The sequence below is a fragment of the Lygodium microphyllum genome, chromosome 13, assembly GCF_053477565.2.
Source record: "Lygodium microphyllum isolate KBCC chromosome 13, Lygodium_microphyllum_v1.1.10, whole genome shotgun sequence".
NCBI classification, from domain to species: Eukaryota; Viridiplantae; Streptophyta; class Polypodiopsida; order Schizaeales; family Lygodiaceae; genus Lygodium; species Lygodium microphyllum.
The window spans coordinates 87,079,182-87,100,080 of record NC_141147.1 but is presented as its reverse complement, the minus strand read 5'-3'; the positions used below and the strand labels follow the sequence as shown (position 1 = coordinate 87,100,080).

At 42.3% G+C, this 20,899-nt stretch overlaps 1 protein-coding gene across 2 annotated transcripts in view; it reads right to left on the bottom strand.

Moving 5' to 3' along the window:
• The window catches only part of LOC148026866 (RNA polymerase I specific transcription initiation factor RRN3 protein), a 28,301-nt gene extending 8,245 nt beyond the window's left edge, over nucleotides 1-20,056 (bottom strand). Inside the window, exons 1-12 of one of the 2 annotated variants that reach the window (XM_087691397.1) lie at nucleotides 19,954-20,056; nucleotides 19,802-19,867; nucleotides 12,761-12,914; nucleotides 12,511-12,594; nucleotides 12,332-12,403; nucleotides 12,163-12,234; nucleotides 11,789-12,085; nucleotides 11,196-11,294; nucleotides 10,820-10,942; nucleotides 10,620-10,742; nucleotides 10,432-10,500; nucleotides 10,207-10,313 (exon numbers count right to left, since the gene is read on the bottom strand). In XM_087691397.1, the coding sequence (XP_087547523.1) occupies nucleotides 10,207-10,313; nucleotides 10,432-10,500; nucleotides 10,620-10,742; nucleotides 10,820-10,942; nucleotides 11,196-11,294; nucleotides 11,789-12,085; nucleotides 12,163-12,234; nucleotides 12,332-12,403; nucleotides 12,511-12,594; nucleotides 12,761-12,862 (1,148 nt within the window). In that variant the 5' untranslated portion in view covers nucleotides 12,863-12,914; nucleotides 19,802-19,867; nucleotides 19,954-20,056. The remainder of the gene's footprint in view (nucleotides 1-10,206; nucleotides 10,314-10,431; nucleotides 10,501-10,619; nucleotides 10,743-10,819; nucleotides 10,943-11,195; nucleotides 11,295-11,788; nucleotides 12,086-12,162; nucleotides 12,235-12,331; nucleotides 12,404-12,510; nucleotides 12,595-12,760; nucleotides 12,915-19,801; nucleotides 19,868-19,953) is intronic. The other variant, XM_087691395.1, reaches the window with a different exon arrangement.
• Nucleotides 20,057-20,899: the final 843 nt, after the last annotated feature.

Here is a 20,899-nt window from a genome sequence, read left to right as displayed (position 1 = left end):
AGTCTGCGGTGTAGGGTCCTCAATGACCGCGAAGTGTAGAAAAGCAGCTGATGAGGGTGTAGCCACCGCTCCAGAATCCTTCATGTCCTTCTTCTTGGTGTCCTTATCCTTGTCGGGGCAATCCTTCTTCCAATGACCAATCTTGCCACAAATATGGCATGTCGATTTCTTCTCCTTGTCCTTCTTTGGTTTGTTGTCCTCCTTTTTCTTGTGGTCCTTCCCCTTCTTTTGAAGGGCTTGACCTATCAATGCCTCCAATTTGGAAGCATTCTGTCCCTTGAATTGTTCTTCTTGGTCCAAGACCATAGGAACCAACTCTTCCCATCGAAGAGTCCACTCCCGCCCGGATGCAATAAGAGCAAAATAAAAGGTACTGAATCATGGCAGCAACTGGGACAATAAAGTGATCGCCATGTCTTTGAAGAAAATGGGCTTCCCCGCATTCTAAACCTGCATCTGAAGCTTAGACGCTTGTTGATGTGTTCTTGAAGCGAAGAAGACTTATTCACGGACAAGATCCACATCTGCACCTCCAAAGAAACCCTCTTCATAAGGGTCATCCGGTTGTACATCTGGTCAAGTTCCAACCATATCTCCCGAGCCACCGTCAAGTGCTCGATATTGGCTATCACGGCTATTGTACAAGATAAAAAGAGAAAAGAACAAATCCTCGCATTCAGTTTGTCCCAATGAGACTGAGTTTTGGTCAACTCGGCACGAGTATTGGAGGAGAGTTTGAATTCATCTCTTACTAAGGGCCAATTGATCTCCTCCATCACAAGCTCCGCCAAATCATAAGACTCCAATATGGCCAACATCATCACTCCAAATACGGTGATTGTGGCCATCAAGCTTCTAATCTAATGGAAGAGCCAATAGAGCAGGCACCTTCCGGTCCATGATCGCCTGGAACTCCAAGTCGGTCTCTGTAGATATTTTCAACTGTAATGCTTGCACAAACGCAAAAGCAGCCCCCTCTGACTGTAAAGACACAGCCTGCTAGGGCTCTTTCCTTCGCTTCCCAAACCTTCTTCAGCCGCCGCCGGAGGCGATAAAAAGGTAAAATTTGCAATTGAAGGCCAAAAACGCAGCCTTTCTCCTCTTCAAAGAGCAGCAAATTCACCAATTGAACTCCTTTCCCGCGCGCCCATGTTCACTTCAGCCTTGTTCCGATGCGTAATCCTCCCACTCGCCCTCGAATGCTAGAAACGCAGCCTTGTGTCGCGCTGAAATCTCCTCTTTAGGTAGGTTCTTTACTCAGTCAGTCCATCTTCACCGCTCTAATACCATGTTACCAGAGTGCAGCGATGCGGAAGCGTGGGACCAGGACTGAGAGAGAGAGTGAACACAACAAGGAGAGAGAAAGAAAGAGACAGTAGAACAAGATCTGCTGTAAGAAGTATGCTGAATACAAAGGAATGCAAATCTGTACACGGAGCAATGCGTATGTTTGTGTATCTCCTCCTCGATGATGTCACCACACGAGCACACCTTGAGGACAGCAAGGCCTGATCACGATCTGATCTCCACGATCTGCTGAGAGTGCCTGTGAATGAGTGAGAGTGTGCCAAAAGACTGGCTATATATAGCCTGGAAAAGAACAATGTCCAGCATCAGGTCAGCTACATTAAATGCAGCCGACTGCATTAAAAATGCCAAAAACTGTCCGACTGCACAGTCCTCTGCCATGTGGCATCTGTGACAGCATCTCCCACCACACATGACTGCTGACCTGGCAGAAATGATGATGTGGCACCCTGCTGCTGACATGGCACTCAAACTGACCCTGAACTGCTCCACACACTTCCTGAAAGAGGAAAATGCATGTGTCCAAGGGATGATCTCTAACACTCTCCCACCAGCACCTGAAAAAGCAAGTGAGGAGGGCAGGCTGCCAACTAGGCCTAATTAGGAGGAAATGATATAATTAAATAATGCAGGCAGCCAACAAAACTGGCCCACCTGATCAAAAAGCTGCCGACTACATAAAAAATGAATAAAATAGTCAATGACTGATCCTCTAGCTGCCACGTGGCATCATCGCCTGCCAAATGGAACTGCCCGTACACTATGCCTACTGAAAATGGCCATGGACTGATAGTAACAAGGAATAATGCCCTCCGAGAGAGCTAACTGCACCAATGGTAACCTGAGAAATGCTAGTCTAAAGGATGACTAACCTCTAACACCCCCTCTCAAATCCTAGGCATGGCATAAGGCTTAGGAATCTCAAGTGTTGTCAGAGAAGAAGCTAAGGAAGTGCCTTCGAAAACAAATCTACGAGATTATCCTCCGTCTAGCAATAAACCACATCAATGGTCTCATCCAAGATCTTCTCCCGAATGAAATGGTACTAACTCTCAATGTGCTTCAACCTAGCATGAAACATTGGGTTCTATGCCAAAGCAATGCAACTCTCATTGTTACAATGAAGTGTCACAAGACTTGTCTAAGAACAACCAAGCTCTCCTAGTAACCTCTAAAGCCATATTGTCTCACATGTGGTAGAAGACGCCGCTGAGTACTCTACCTTTGTGGAAGAAAGGGCAACAGTGGCCCGCTTCTTGCTACTCCATGAGATAAGGGCCCAATTTGAATCCGTCCAACTTGTAAGAACCAAATGTGAATTACAAGTACCTGTTGGATAATGAATACGAAGATTGGGAGTCCTCCTCAGGAACCACAAAATCCTCATGGCAGCCTTCCAATGTACCATTTTGGGTTCACTTGTGAACTTAGCCAACAAACCTATAAGAAAACACAAATCAACCCAAGTGTTAAGAAGCCAAATCAAGGACCCAATCAACTCCCTATAGCATCAACCGCCATCAAAGAAACTGCATGGGTCGTAGCCTTCCAATTTGGATCCATAGAAGTAGAAATGGCCTTACATCCTCCCATCTCAAATGTGATCAAAAGCCCCTACACATAACACTGCTAGGCGATGAGAATCCCCCTCGAAGTCTAGTAAATCTCATGGCCATTAAAAAAATGAAGAAGGCACGTATCCGTCATCTCAAACACTTCATGTAGCACCGCCTTAGGCTCCTTGACCTTCTGGGCATAGTCACCTATCAAAATAAGATCATCCACATAAAGCATGAACAATGTGTGCCCTCCAGCTAAGGTGTGGATATATAACTAGGGATCGGATAAGGAACGTCGATACCCCAACTTCCCTTGGAGGAACGAGTCTATCTTCTCATTCCAAGCACGTGGAGCCTATTTGAGGCCGTAAAGGACTGTCTTCAACCTATACACCTATCCATTTGACGAGGAACAACCAGGAGGCTGCTCAACATAGATCTCCTCCTTCAAATCACCATGGAGAAAGGCAAATGCCATATTAAGTTGATAAACTAGCCATCTCCTATGGCTGGCTAAGGCAAAAACAGCCCTAACGGTAGCCATTTGAGTTGTAGGTACAAAGGTGGCTTGAAAATCCACCCCCAACCATTTTGCAAAGCCCTTTGTAGCGAGCCACACTTTGTACTATCCAAAGCACCATCACTGTGATATTTGGTCTTGAAGACCCGTTTGACACCAATCACCTTCCTATGAACAAACCGAGGCACAAGATCCCAAGTGTTATTCCACTCAATAGCATCCAACTCCTGCTCCATAGCCCAATGCTATGATTGCAAAGCCTCCCTCACAAAGGTGGGTTCCCTATTTCGTATGGCACAAATCATCAAACAATAGTTATTACAAACAAGCTCAGTAGAATATACCTTGTTTCTCCGAGACCACCACAAACCATCCTACAACGGCAGCTAGCACTCCTTAGGAACTCCCTCAATCCCTGAATCAAGGAGTGTATCTTGAGCCCAACAAGGAGAAGACTAGATCTCTCCTCGACCCGCACCATTTGCTGAAGTTTCTGAAACATCCACCAAGAGGGACTCAATTGGGAAAGCCAACAAGGAAGTAGTATCCTCATCCGAAGAGAAAGCATCTCCACAATGCATGGGCTCCAAAGGTGCAATCACTGGCACCCAATTATCTCCCAGATCTCCAAGCATGGGGTGCTTCTCATCCCCCTCTTAGGTTGGAACCTCCACGAACAAAACATCTTTACTAATTTACACATCTCGCTTGACGGGATCATACAATCAGTAACCTTAGGACTACAAATTGTAGCCCACAAACACGTCTTCAAGAAGCTGCTTTAAATTTATCATGTTGTGTCTTTGGGATGTGGACATAGACCTCATAGAGTGTCATGCCAACAACAGCTAAAGTGGGGGATCGATTTAAGGATGTGGACTGCACTAGCCACAACCTTGGCCCACAGACACTAAGGTGTCTTTCTATGCTCCATCATGGTGCAAGTCTATTGAGAAACCACTTCTTCAATTTACACACTTCATTTAGAGTTTCGCACTGATAGTCCCAAAAAGAGCTGGTATCCACATTTTAGCCACTTTTTCACTAGGCACCCACACAGTGGTGCGCTACCCAAGACAGCTTATGCCTATAAATAGGCAATCACTTCATTCATCCTTCACTATTCCTCCACTCTCTTCAATCATTCTTCACCCCTTTTCCTCCATCATCAAACACCCTTTACTTATCTCACCACCCCTTTCCGCTGCCCTCACACCCCTTCAAAAGGACATTGTGGTTTCTAGCTCGTGGCTGCCTTCACCCTTCCTCTTCTACTTCAGGCACCATATTCCAACATCAGGCTTTGCGTTTGGAGAATCTTCCACTCGGTGTCACCATCATCTGCTTGGCATCAACATCCTTTTTAATTAGGCTCCACCTTCACCCGCGTTTTTCAATGTGAAGATCTTCTCCTTGCATGGCCTCATCATCTCTAGCTTGGCGTCAGCATCCTAGCCTCTAGCGACAATCTACATCATTGAACATCAATGATTTCATCACTCGTCTATCACAGGGGCTGCTCGGACCTACATTTTTGCAACCTAGCTTCTCCTCCATCACCTAGAGTCACTCGTTTGTCACAGAAGCTACTAGGACCTACGTTTTTGCAGCCCGGCTCATCCTCCATTATTTGGTGTCATCATTGTCCACCTGGCATCAACATCTAGACTACCCTCCCTACATTTGACAACTTCAACACTCTGGGATTTGCGTTTTGCTACCTAGGTCACTCCTTGGCATCAAAGCACTGCGGTTTGCTCCATCGACAACTAGTGATCATCTTCCACATCTCTAACAACATCAAAGGACTATGGTTTACTCCCTCAAAATTTGTCCTTGACCTTCTAGTGATTACTTCGATAGCCAACTGCCCAGAGGAGTGCATTTTGCTCAAATCACTTTGCAAATTCCCACAAGTGCTGCTGCCTAATTCAAACATGATAGTGCAATTATCTTCTAAGCTTCAACTCCACTATATCAACTTTTCTTCTCATAGCATGATTCAATGCATCATCATCGTGTTCTTGTATTTATGAGTTTCTGTTCTCTCTCAAAGTTTGCCATACACACTGTATTACTCTCTGCAAACCCTACTGTCACTCTGTATTGTCGCTTATTTTTAACATGGTATCAAAGTATACTTGCTATTTTTAATAGAGCCATCTCAATCACACTTCAGTTCTTCCGCTCCAATATACCATTTTCTTGAGATATGTTTGTGTTTGCAAACTCCTCATGGATACCACAATAGAAACAAATTCTCCTCCCTTATTCTATTATAATGTCTTCAGTTTCCGACCTAATTGGTTCTCCTTAAAGAGTAACCAATCCTTGAAGTGGGAGAAAGCTCTGAATTCAGTTGCAAAAAATAAACCCATGTCATCCTACTAACATTGTCCACAATCAACATAAGATACAAGCTCCCCTTTAGGGAATCTATCCTCCTATGTCCATACAAATCTGTAGAAACAAGCTCCAAGGGTGTTGAAGACAGCCTTAAAGCCTTGCCGAGAATGGCATCACGATGTTGTTTCCCACAAATGCAAGATACACACAGTTGCTAGCTCACCACAATGTAACAAGCAGTCCCCTAGAAGCCTTTCGAAGGTAATTATAATTTAGGTGGCCAAATTGAGCATGCCAAAGCTCGGATTGCGTTTGAGGGTAAGAAGTCCAACTCAACCAAGAGGCCAAGGACACAAGTCTTGTGTATCGAAAGCAAGTGGTAATCCAAGCTTGGCACATAAAGCATCTTTAAAGTATGGACACCACCCTGCCCATCTCGAATAAGTTGCATATCACCTCCCCTCGATAGGGACAACAGAGCTGTCGTCGATGAGAGTTTGTCCATGCAAAGGCAGCAAATGTGCAACACTTGCTATAGGAGGAGTCGTGTGCTAAGAGGCACCACTGTCAACAATCCACTCACAAGGATGTGAAATCCTCAACACGACATCAAAAGCCCTAAGGATCAATGCCTCAATCACCTCCAAGTGGAGAGCGACAACTGATGAGGAAGCAATCACCACTCTTGAATCCTTTGAAGACTTCTCCTTCTCCTTGTCCTTCTTCTTTGTCAAGGCAATCCTTCTTCCAGTGACCTGTCTAGCCACAGATGTGACAAGTGAAATCCTTCTCGTTATTCTTCTTTGATTTGTCCTCCTTTTTCTTTTGGTCCTTCCCCTTCCTTTGAGGGGACTGACCTATCAATGCCTCCGATTTGGAAGCACTCTATTGTTTCAAATCCTTCTCCTAGTCCAAAACCATAGAAACCAACTCTTCTCAACGAAGAGTCTTTGACCAATCAAGGTAGAATAAAACGCACAGAATCAAAGCAGCAACTAGAAAAGAAGAGTTATTGCCATATCCTCCAAGGTAATCGCCTTCCCTGCATTCTAGACCTGCATCTGCAATCACCGAAGCCTATTAACATGCTCCTGCATAGAATAAAAATCCGATTGTACATCTGATCAAGCTCTAGCCACATGTCCTAGGCCACAGTCAAGTGCTCGATGTGAGCAATGATAACTGGAGTGCAAGAGAGAAAGAGGAAAGAACAAATACAGACACCAGTTTATCCCAATGCACCTATAACTTTATCAACTCATATTTCTCATCTAAAGACAGCTTGGAGATATGACGAGATATAGCACGGTCTATAGCCACAATCACAATCTCCACCAAATCATAAGACTCCAAGATGGCAAGTATCATTACGCACCAAATGGGGTATTTCTCCCCATCAAGCTTTTGATTTGAAGGAAGAGCTAGCAACATGAGGACTTTACGGTCCATAATAGCTTGAACTTCCGTATCAATATCGATCGACATTGCAAATAGAATGACCTGCACAAAAACAAGGGCAACCCTCTTTGACTCCATGTACAGTGCGATGCTTGCTAGGGCTTCCTCCACTCATCCTCAAAGAGTTTCATCTGCAAAAGGCAATGAAAACTCAAAATCTACAGCAAAAGGCTGAAAACAAAGCCTTTCCTCCTTCACCAATAGCAGGGACCTGCAAAGAAACAACTACTTCGCTCCTCTGCGCACAACCTCCTCACCACAACCTCCAAAGGCTGAAAACTCAAACTTGTCACAAAAAATCCTCCTTATCAGTACCGCCCATGATCAATCAGCCCTTCTATGCTACTTTAATACCATGTCAAAGGGCAACGAATGTAGAAGCCTATGGACAAGATTGAAAGAAAATGAACACGAGAAATGGAGACATAAAAGAGAAAAGAACACAGAAATCTGCAATCAATGAATGAAGAGGTTAAATATATAAGGGCTATCGATGTATCTTCTCGAGCCGTATCTCTCCCACCAACACTTGAAAAAGCAAGTGAGAGGGGCAACCTGTCAACTAGGCCTAAATCGGAGAAAATAATACAATAAATGATCCTCCAACTGCCACATGGCATCATCGCTTGCCTAATGGAACTGCCTGTACACTGTGCTTGATGAAAATGCCCATTAACTGACAAAAATAATGAATAATGCCCTCCGAGAGTATCTTTGAGAGAATGAACAGCACCAAATGTAACCTGAGAAATACTAATCCAGGGGATGACTAACCTCTAACACATCCCTCATCCACGTAATGCATTTTAGTTTAACATCTACACAAGGCTATAAAACCCCACTAGAAGTTGTATGTAATAGCTTGGCACATACACCTAAGCAGCATTGTTCGGTGATATGTAATGGCAGATGCTAATTCTTTAACTTGGAAGCTAATGCCCAATTATCAACACTAACACAAGCTTTGAGGTAAACCAAAACAGCTCAATATTGGAAAGTGAATTTGATATCTATCCTTCTATGTTCTGAGTTTTGTGTTTGATTATTATAAGAGCGTTTTGCGGATTGATCTAACGATGCACTTAACAAAACATGCAAGCACACATTCAAAACTAATCTACTTTGACAAGGGGCAATCATTCTCATATCCCATGGCCCAAACTAGATCGCCCATTTATCTTAATTATTTTGTAAATGGACATTCTCATAGAGTCCATACACTTGGAATTCTCCTTTCAACTCTCAATATCACGAGGATATGAAACTTTGAAATGCTTTAATCTTGCTGATAACATTTGATTAAATTATTAATCAAATGTGCAAGGTTGTTTAGCACATGTGATGCACATCACAATTATTTCATGGTAACAAGCCAAGGATCCCAAGGATGCAATGGGTGTCAAAAAGCAAAAGTAGTGATAAGTTATGCCAGCTTTGGGGATCAGTTAGTGTCAGTTTTGACCCTAGGACAGTTATTTGGTCAATAAGTATCGTTGGTGATACTAGGGACTAGCATTAATCAATTAATTAATGTCAATCTAGAGATCAACAGATATTGATGATCACTCCAAGTTACAAATGGCCTAACCAATTTAATTATGGATGGGCATATTTAATTTTGGGCTGGATCAGAAGGACTGAAATTAATTTTCAAGATTATTTAATTCTAAAAAGTAATTTAATGGCTAGATAATACTGAAAAATGGATTTAGAAGGTTGCCACTTGGCAAAAATATCCATGCAGATTGAGAAAACGTTTTTGGAGATTGGGTCTCAATCTTTTAGTTAGTTTACAGCTTGGGGAGGGAGGGAGGAGAGAGAGAGAGAAAGAGAAAGAGAGCTAGTGGTCCATTTTCAGATCAAAGAACAGAGCAAGGACTCATCTTCTAAGGACTGGCAACAGCATTGCTAATCAAGTGACAGTATTTTGGAGGTACTTGACAATAGGTGACTGCATTAAATATAGGCTGGAGCAAGCAGCAAGTAGAATTTAGAATTTTCTTGCGAAAAAAATTGCATCTCTCTCATCTTGGCTTTGTCTCTCTAAAATTTGTGTAATTGTTAAGGAATTCGGATACCAACCCATTCATTGTAGTTTGGGGCAACATTTGGCTAGTTGGTGGTTCCATTTATGCAAGTCTTGGGTGAAAAATCAAGGGGCAATTAGCCCGAATTGATTGTTGATAGTCGCTACAACAAAGAGGCTTTTTGGAACAGCAAAGGAGATTATGAATCTCAGCTTATACTCATTCCATTAGCACTCAAGTTAAAGAAATACCGAAAGAGGTGCCAATTTTGGGGCCCATAAGATGTTCAACGTCTGAGATTATTAAGGTAATTTGTGCATTTCGACTTATATTCATTTGCTAATTATTGAAGTTAAGTGCTTAATCATGGAATTACTGCCCTTTCCAAGAAGGAAGGCTGATTTCACTCAGGTTCTACACAATACAATGAGACCTCACTTGAGCTTATCTATGAGACACTTATGCAAGACAAAGCTATTGAAGCCTACTCTCATGTACACATATACCGTCACCCCATAATCCGCTTGGGTTTAACTAGCATCTACATGATGTTATGAACCTTGCATGCAACAAGCATTTTCACCCAAGTAAATAATAGCACAGAAGACACACTACTGGGAAGACAAGTACACAATTGCACACATACAAACACCAAACGCATGAACATCATGTAGAGTTGCCGATCACATGCTTTCGTATATAACAAGATACAAGATTTAGATGAAGAGACTCAAGAATTCAAACTGCATATACAGCTATCTGCTGACCCTCCCGTATCTGGTCAAATTGACCAGTACCCTGTTTCCACCTACCATTTGTCATCTGTCAACCAGAAAATCACCATGTATTTCCTGTCTGGACTGGTATCTCAGGTTGTTAGGCTAACATTGGCACGATAGCTCAGTCTACCAGTCCATTAAGCACACAACTAAGGCTTGTTTGTAACCAACAGACAACAAACAGAACTCGGTAAATGTAGGTACTTCACCTTGTAGTTGGAGCACGATGTGTGGAAGCCAGTATGTCACACAGTAGCATGGAGAATTTTTGGCCACATGTTGTTGGAGCAAGTGAGCAAACATAGAAGATCAGAAACTGCAAGAAACATGTTTTTCCAATGAGGGTAAGAAACATTTTTGCCAAAAGAGGATAACTGAACAATGAGCACACTGTAAAAGGCTCCAAATTTTATTGCATCAATAGAAAGTAAAACCTGGGTAAATTTTGACTTGTATGTGTCTAAGATTGTTGACTGAAATGAACTCATTAGGCAGTTGAAAACCTACAGCCATAGTCAGAGCATTCACCCAGAGAAGAACTCATTAACTCACAGTGATAAGAACTCATATTTGGATGTGACAAGAAGTTAACACAATATAAACTCTTAACAAATGAAGTTACTTGTTCGATTTGGCCTGCATTGAAACAAGTCTGCAAGTGCTGAAGTGTCATATCCATGAGTACATCCATCTTATCAGCAACAGCGCATAGGGTTTGTTTTCTTTCCCCGTTCAAAGCACTAGCCTGATGCCAGAAAGCCCTAAGCATTTACAGCCAGAAAAAATGGTCCAACTTGAGGCATATTACAGGCTCAAGCATACCTCAGCTCCAAGGCCGATAAGACCTGTTTCGTTTTCTTCTGACATCTCATCCAGATCCATATCAAACACAAAAACCTTGTTGCTGTCCTCTTCCCGAACAATATCCTCCCACCTTATCTCCACCTTGAAATAGACACATACAAATATCAGTAATCTACACTTCAAGCCTGGTAACTGTGTTTCAAAGGTACAGAACTGAAAAGTTTATTATCAGATTGCATTAATCACAGAGCATAGCTAATTCCTGCTTTCCTACGTGATGCTAACCATCATAAGCACACCATGCATTAACAGAAGACATCAAAATCTGAGTCTCCACTAACAATAAATAAGTGAGCATAGAGTTTTATGGCAGCAGTGGAAAGCTCAAACTTACATCGATTTCAATCAATCTATCAACCACCGCCATTAGCATTTGATTCCCAGAAGAACTTCGGTCAAGCCGCAACATATTCTCCAAATACAAGGCATTCCACTAGTAACAAAACAAAAGAGAATAAGAGACATGAATCCATGGTGCACTTTCAATTGAAATCCAACATATCCAGTTTCCTGCATGGAAGTAAGAATGAACTTCCGTACAGAATGCAGATAACATACTCTCAAGAACACATAGTGGGTATATATCAGAAAGTGCATCAGACAACAATATATGTAAATTCTGCATGTGCAAAACATGAAATACAAGTGACAGCTTAACTAATAACGTCAAGGATTGGGTTACTTCAGTCATTTGATCTGACAGACTGACAAACACGTAAACTGTAAGACCCTAGCCAAACTACACAAGCTTAATAATGTCGTCAGCTGACTAGAAAACCTCTTCATATAGATAACCTGGCTTATTACACAATGTCTGAATTCCTCATGCAACAACAACCACACTTCTAGCTAGCAACATGTTATATGAACACATCCAACAATCATGCAAGCATAAAGAAGGCCAATCACTGATGACACCAAACTTACCTGCTTATCCACAATTCTATGAGGCATCCTCTGAAGGACAATCGGCTGCAAGTGCAATGCTGTCATTGGCACAAGCTCTGCAATGCGCCCAATTGCAAAATGAACACGTTGTAGAACAGCATCTTTTCTCTCCAAATGGAGAGACTTCTGATTTAAGAGCACTTCCTTTGGCATTCCTTTCATAAGTGCTCTCCTGCTAAAGATGTCTAAAAACACTGGTAATCCACATGATGGAGGTAAAAAGTTACGTACGAGCATATCCAAACACTGTGCAACACAACCACCATTCACAGTTGCCTGCAAGAAAGAATAAACCAATTAAACTTGCATGTGCAACTCATGACTCAATATAAGTATCTGCTTCATTGACATACCAGATTTATTGCAAATTCTGACAAAGCATCTGCCACTTCAAGACTGTGTACCCAAAGGCTCATCCCCAAAACCTGGGAGTTACAAGAGAAAAACCAGCACTTTGTTTTCAATGTACACGCAAAACACTAATGAATGTAAAATCTACATGCAAACATGCATGAACCTTACGTGAGTCAGCAGAAGTTCATGGTCTCGCTCCCTGATGAATGAAACTGCCTGAGAGAGTGCTTTCAGGCGCATCTGTGTCATCAAAAAAGCACAATATGCCAGTCCAAAGACAACAATCCGAAGTCTGTCAAATTACCAACTGACTGTAGAAACTTCAATCACCCAAAGCTTGAAATTACCTGAAGAAGAGTGTCGCTTGTGGGATCCTCCACGTGGATATCCCTCAATTCACCGAGTAACTTGTCATAGTTAGCCAGTTCACCCTGGAATACAAAGTGGAGACCCAGTCAAAACAATTAGAAGTGCAAGTTGATTTTGAACATCTGTATCTCTGCCACAGAAAGAAATCCCACTATGTTGTTTACTTTTACACCACACAGAAACTGTAGGATTATCTTAGTGTCAGAAAAGAACGGATCATTGAGTTACCTTTGACGCATCAGTCAGAGCTTGCACAATTGCCTGCCTACCACAAGAAACAGCCTGATCGTCTCCAATGCTTTCTCTAGCGATCTCCATCTCCATTCCCATCTTCTGGCTTCAAACACAAGGGGATTTATCAGATATGTATGTCCGCCAATACCTGTCCTTGGAGCACCCAGACTTCTGATCAGTTTCTTCTCAAAGCACTGCTCAGTCTCCGTATTGGATAACAAATATAACGTGGACCAGATAAGCCAGGTAGCTAGATAGTCTCAGGGTATTTAAACACCAGGGCCATAATATTAAATTGTCACAAAGTATTTGACAAACTAAGAGAACACTTTTGTTGAATTTTGAATGCAGCATTTGCCATGAGACAGTTCAGTGGGGTTGGGGAAGGGATGTTCCTGTCGGACAACAAAGGCTTGTGATTTGTTCTAAGATGGGTTATCCGGTCAAATAGGGATGGTGAATACTATAGCCTCTAGTCATGTTATACCTCTCAAATCTCAACGTATACCGACAAGCCCGCGTTCACATCACTACACACCCACACACCATACCCCCCGCCCCTGCCTCCCCCAAAAAAAAGCTATCTATAATATGTTTTATAAATTACCATCCATATCTACACTATCTTTTATTGAACTGATCCCAAGCTTCACATGGCAAAATTAGGGAAAATAAATTTACTTGGGTTTTTTGGCTTGGATAATTAGTTAGCTGTTCACATGAGTGTAAAAACTAGAAACTAGTTTCCAGCACATTTTCTCATCTTCAAATTCAGTTTAGGGTCACATCAGTTGGTTTCCAACAACTCTTAATTGGAATAGGTTAGAACCATCCTTTCGCATTATCTTGCATCAACACACTACCAATGGCATTGTCCAAAGCATCATCAAAGACATGGAATTCCTTATTCTAGTTAGGAGGAATTAAGATTGAAGCCTTTGACAGCATCAACCAAAGCTATTGGAATGCCGAGTCGGCATCATCATCCCACTTAAATGTTGCCTTCTAGACATGGGCCAACTTGTTGAGAGGATGGCCCCATGGACCAAAAGTTGAACATAATGCCCATGCTAGCATACTTATCCAAGGAATCTCGAAATAGCTAATGGAGAATTAGGAACTTCCGCCTACATAATAGATGTCACCTTCTATGGATAGACAACAATCATCGTCTCTTGAGATCACATGCCCCATTAACATGCCTACCTTTGCAACAAAGATAGTCTTGGGTTTGAGACTAAGGCACATCTCAATATCAGCAACAAAGGTCATCACAGTAGGAGGTGAAAATATTCTCCCACTTGTTCCATGTTCAAAATCACTAGTGAGACTAAAAAGGGAATCTTGGCCACTTTGATGAGAATACAAAAAAGAATTTTGAGTGGCTGCACTCTTTACTAATTCATTGTTTTGATGAAAAATGGGATTGGCTCTCAATCCATCAACCCACAATCCTTACATTTTGCCATGGTGATAATATTCACTTCAAAATCTTCTATTTAGAAGAACATCATTGATTACCCAATCCGGACATCTGACTAAAATCATGCATAGGAGGCTTGGTGAAACTGGCTCATGCTACACTTTCCACACTTTCTCAAAGAGATCTTTGATTGCCATGATCGCTACTTCCTGCATTGGTCAAACAAGGAGGATCCAATTGAATCATCTTTACAAGGTGATCTTTGAATGCCAAAACTAGGTTCAAGTGATGGTCCAAAGAAATTGTGATGGAAAAGATTGGACACCCAAATTTGTCTTCGATGGTGACGTTGGAATTGCACCTAACTATGGGGTTGCCACACTTCCCAAGATTGGGAGATTCCCCAGCTCTACTTGTTGTTGTTTGGACCTCAAATTAGGGATAAGTTGTGAATCCTTCATCACATTGGCGGCTCTTTGCACAAACCATTCCACTACTTCATTCCATATTTCCTCTTGTTCTATCCAAGAAGGATCTATAAGTTTGTTTGATGTAGGTTTGAGCCACTTTCCAAAGTGGGTTACTACATTCACTACTAGATCCAAAATTTCTTCAATTTTCATCATCCTAAAGGAAGGCATCCTGCCCTTTTTGCTTTTAAGGATCATAAGCTTGGGCATTTAGAATTCCACTCGCCAATGCCCTTCTTGTATATAGAAGAAACATTATCTTTTAGAGAGGTGAGGACTTAAGAGCACTAGCCTGACCACCTCAACCACATCCTTATCCTCCATGACCCATGCTAGGAGACATAATTTTGCTGAGTATAAGACATTGCCAATGTTGAGACGCTGATGGTCCCAAAGCACTCCAATTGGCAAGCTAACTTTCTCTAATGCCTTGCCACCCCCCTATGTGGGCCAACAAATTATGCAACTTATATCAAAAAATCTCCATAATATGAGTAGAAGTCTTGCAAATCCCACATCATCATTAATTTAAGCAGCAATCAACTGCCAAGTGGCCCAAATCGTCTCACTCACTACACTAGATGGCTTTTGTTGTAGACTTGTGAGTGCTCTCCAAGGATTTACGACCCTTCTTCTTCTTCTAGGATTTTTTGGGCTTCATTCCATCCTCCTCCTTAGAGTCCTCCTCATCCCTGTTCCTTGGGGTCCTCATCCGAATCCAAGCTACTATCATCCAAACTATGACTTTTATTAGTGGACTTACTGGACTTCTTTGCCTTCCCATTCTTATACTTGCAAAGAACCAATTCTACCCACAAGGCTTGTTGAACAAAATCAAATCATTGGTCACTAGATCTTCCATAGCCAATGCTTTGTAGATATCATGGTGTAGTCCCCCAGGTATACATGGAATGTAACATCTCTCTTGTAGGCTCATTAGCATGAGTAGTAATTTTACTCACTGGCACCCAAAATCAGGTAGTGTAAGTTTTGGACAACGGAATCCCCTTAAGGCTTTACAAGCGGTCTTTATCTGATCTTACTAAAATTGCTTTGTGAATGCCACCTTCACCTCATCATAAGTAGCTCACTCTTGCTGCTCTACCAGCCACACTGCTACCTTCATCCACATGTAGGATTCATCTACCAGCCACACTACTACCTTCATCCACATGTAGGATTCAAACACTGCTTTCTGATAGGCTATATCATTTTGAGAGTGGAAATTTATGGCACAGGCCACCTTGAATTGCCGAATAAAGGCATCCAAATTTTGTGACGCTAATCTCATGAACTTGGGAAAGGGCACTGAAGGCGCCATCAGGATGTCATAAGGGGGAATAAAAGGAACGACAACTGGGATTGTTGAGGAAAATTGTTGACCAGCTAACTTTTATGATATCAGAGGAGCAATCGGTGGAGATGAAGGAGATGCCCAAGTCAAGAAAGAGACCACGATCCCTTTGGTCATGATGACATAGGAATCCCATCCTCATCTAGCTCCTCATCACCGAGGGAGATGAAAAATCCTAGAACCGTCGAAGTGTGTGCCCGTTGTTGCTCATGTTGCAAATGCTACCTAACCAAAAGAGTAATGGAAGAGCACGTATGAATGCAAACTCATGACTAAGGGAAGGATCGTCATGGTTGCCAAGTGTAATTGGGAATAGACATACTTAGGAGACACAGAAATCCAACATACTTGAACTGACACAAAGAATTATATACTTAAGAAATATTATTTAATTGAGTAGCTTAGGAATAGAATAAGCACCAAACATACTATTCTAAATATGTAGAGAATACTAAGGCAGAGAACACATTGCTCATCAAATTGCCCTCAGCATTACATTACATTGTGCCCAACAATTATTTATTGCTCATACATGCAAACACACACATGCACATACATACACATGCTCCCTCCCTCCCTTCTCTCCCTCCCTCCCTCCTCTCCCTCCCTCCCTTCTCTCTCCCCCCCCCTCTCTCTCTCTCTTCCCATAGGGGAGGTATTAGTACTACCTAGCATTCATCATAACTATCATTGTGAATAGCATCTTCATTCTCCCATGCATGATAATTTAACTTGCCCTATAGTTGAGTCCCAAAAGTTTTGCATGTCTCTTATTTATTTCTTTGTTTTTTCTATTTTTGTATCTATTACTCTACACCTTTAGTTACACCATGGCATTTACGTGTAGCACCTATATTTAGCTCCTCACCATTTGTTTATTATGTACCATAGCAAGCCCCACTACATAGAGTGGCTCATATAGGATGGTTGGATGCCTACTAGCTCTTACAAACCAATGCAACTATCTATCCTTACACTCTTTACATAATCAAACAACTAGCCCACAATACTCCAATTTGCCTCAATCACTAGGCTACATAATCAAACAACTAGCCCACAATACTCCAATTTGCCTCAATCACTAGGCCTTTCATTATTAATGTCAACACAATCGACCAATGATTCATATTGATTGCATAACCAAAGATGCCACTATGACCTTAAATATTGATATAAAGTCTATCACATTGAGATGGAGGAACTTTGTGAAGAGTGAAGCAGTGGTGGAAGCACGAGCAAGTGAAAGAGTGATGCAAGCTATGTGGATGGAGAGAGAGAGAGAGAGAGAGAGAGAAAGAGAGAGAGAGATATGTGGCAACTCCAACAATCACAATGTGTGACCAGCCTTCCCTTATTCAATAGTTGCTGATAGGGATGGGTATCTGCTATCGAAGGGGTTTTAGTTGAAAGGCCGTATCCATTGGGGATCAGAGAGAGAAGGAAGTAGAGAATAGGAGATAGAACAGAAGAAAAAGAATAGACAAGAGATACACAAGATAAATACAAAGCTCGATGAATCAAAGCACTATGTATTGATAGAACCAAAAAAGATAAACAAAATCCTTATCTAGGACTACTCAGAAGCAATCTCCAAGCATTAGATCTCTTGGAGATCCCTGGTAGACCAAAAACGTATATCAAACTTTAGTTTCTTCTTAGTTACTCAGACCGCAAATCTGATAGTTCCTTTAGCTCCAAAAGGGAGATAAAACCACAGGATACCTAGACAGAGTTCTTATAAATCACTTCTTCTCCCCCCCCCCCCCCATTCGGAGTACTGTTTGCTGCTTGAAAACTACGATTGGGATTGGTTCAATAAAAGATAGTGTAGATATGGATCATAATTTGTAAAACATATTATAGATAGCTTCTTTTTTTTTGGGGGGAGGGGGGGGGGGGGGGGGGGGGAGAGAGAGAGTAGGGACGAGGGGTGTGGTGTGTGGGTGTGGATGTGTGGTGATGTAAACGCGGGCTTGTCGATATACGCTGAAATTCGAGAGGTATAACACGACTAGCGGCTACGTCAACTATCGGGAGCAGGACGTATATAATGCAACGGACTGACCGACAGTAAGGTTTTGGTATCAAAGCAAAACCCTAATAATCCAGCCAGCTTTCCACGGAACGACGGAAGAAAGAAGAAGTGGTGCTCCTCCCTATAGGCTCAAACTCAGAGTCTCATATAGGAAGCTGCAGCACAGACACAAAGAGAGAGAGAGAATCTGAACTAGAACACAAAACGCAAAACGCAACATACTAGGCACTATAATCTTTAATAGAGATCCGATCATCATCATCATCATTATCATCAATATTATCCTCATCGTCTTCTGGCAAAGCTGCAGCTCCCGCAACCCCTCAATCCCTCCCGCAGGTTAGCTCCGAGCTTCTTGTTTAAAGTCAAAACCTAAGAAGAAGAAAATGACCCGCGTGTAGTGCACTTGTAATTGATTCGCACAATTTGAGAGTACAATTGATCCATTCAGGAAGAAGCACAATCATTCTCAATCAAAATGGACTGCTCAGAGTAAAACTTGTGACTTTGAAGCTCCCAGCAAGAGAGTAAAACTAGGAAAAAAACACAGTATTATCAATAGATTAGCATCATTTATTTTTAAATTTTGAATCTACCCCTGCGATCAGCTCAATGCGCACAAGAATGCATATTATCTCAATGTCTCATGGTCTTTGTGGATTCCACAAAGCCTTTTATACTGGCTTCTAGAGAGATCACAAACCATGGCGTGCCATCAGATTTGTAGTTGAAAGGATCTTAAATCACAAAAATTCATCTCCTAAAATTTTTCTGTTTAATTTGATCATGGAACTCTCACGGGGATATGGGAGATTGGATTGCACTAAAATAGTAGTCTTCTCAATGGGCCAATATGTTCACTATTAAGACTTGACCTGATAAGCCTTATGGGACAGATCTTGAGGATTTTATGTTTTTGTTCACTATATCACTAGGGAAGACTCATACACTGACATCGTTTCTCACTTCTTTGTCTTTCACCATACTTGGTACTATAAGCTTAGTTGCAGTGGGATCTTCATCACTTGATCGGGCTATAATTTCCCTATTTGTGTTCATCATGGCATTCACACAGGGACATGAGAGTGCATTGCCACTTGCATGCCTCAATCTATTGATTTGACTCAATAGAAAAGGAGAATCAGTAATCATCCCAGCGGGCTATAGTATTTGGTGAGCTTTCCATACGAAGTGCAGCAAGGTGTGCGTCCACACGTTGCCTCAAGAATGTCCTCTTCTCTGCCCTTGTCCACTCTACCATTTCTCTACACAAGGAGATCTGAAGTTCAGACGTGTTAGGAATCTTGGCCACTACATCAATAATGCCCTTGACAAATTTGACAATTTTGGCCTTGGGAATCAGCAAAAAGAAAGGCTGCGGATCTGTCAATAGACTACGCAGCTCACCTCCCCTCTTCTCCTGAGAAATAAGATCGGAGAGATTGGAAATTGCCTGCTCTTTGACACGGACAGCCTCAGAAGAAGTAGACGGATTCTGAATAATTTGCTGCAATATGGAAATGGCGTCAGCTGGCAATGCCTCCTGAGCCAACACAAGGGACTCTGCAGTGGCGGGGAGAGGGGAAGCGGCAGAGGACATGCTGATGCCTCAAGTACAGACAAGATGACGGGACAGGAAATGTGCTTGAGTTCGTGAGAATCAAGCGGCGGAACGCCTCTGGCCTCAATGACATACACGGAACACGTGAAACCAGTATGCAATGAAAGGAGGATCGAGTCCTAGCATGCCAACCTGGCCCGAGCAGCTGCAGCCTCTGATATGATACAGGGCAACGATCAAGCAACCACCGTATCGTATCTGTTAACAGGAGAAAACCACAGAACGATATGTACCTTGAATCAATGGAATCGAAAACCAAATAACAACGAAGCAGGTTGTCTGACCTTCTTCTTCACCCACGCCCTGATCCTGTCCTGTCTGGTTGGAGGCGCTCTAAAACCCTAGTAAAGAACGTCTCTCTAGAAGAGGGAGTAAAAACACTGCCTTAGCTAGGAAGGAAGATATAGAGACAAAGTTACAACTCTTTTCACACACGTGTGACGTCACACGAGAACCAACTACACCTAAGAGCCGTGTCCTATGTGGGTCAATCGAGGGAGTTATCACTACCCAAGAGAATTGGCCACGCACAAGTGGAGATAATGGTGGGTTTACTGCAAAGTGAAAGACGTGAAAATGAGGCATCAAGAGGAAAAGCGCAAGGTGAAAAAAAGGGGAAAGTCGCCCTACAAGAGAGTAAGTCTGGAAAAAACCTAAAAGCATGGGAATAACCACCATGAAAGCCGCAAGAAGTCAAAAGCAAAAAGGTGCACCTTTAAATATAAAGGCGTAGCCAAAACCTATATAAAAGAGCGTTAAGCTCCCTCTTGTGCAATTTGTAATCATGAAAGGGTGGTAGGAGTAAGATAGAAAGAGAGGAGGACAATGGGAAAAAGGGCCTAGGGCAAGGTCGGCCATGTAAGAAAAGGGAGATAAGGGGATGGCCACCCAAAAGGGATTTAGGGTTTTGTATATAAAGTTTAAAAAGTGAATGAGAGCTCATTTTGGATGAGTGGCTGAAAGTTTCTTCTTCTTCTTCTCTTCTCTTGTTTTCTTGCTTGTGCTTGAGTGAGGGAGTGAGTGAGTGTGAGAAAGTGAGGAAGTGAGTGTGTGAGAGTGAGGGATCAAGGAGAAGAAGCCCCCCCATCTCCTCTCTTCATCTTCTTCTCTTCTCTTATCTCTCATGACTATGGAGAATGGAGCTTGACGGAAAGGGATTGAGGTTGCTGAAGCTTGCCTCAAGGATCATGGAGCTACCGGCGTGCAAGAGAGAGGAAGGTACTCAATCAA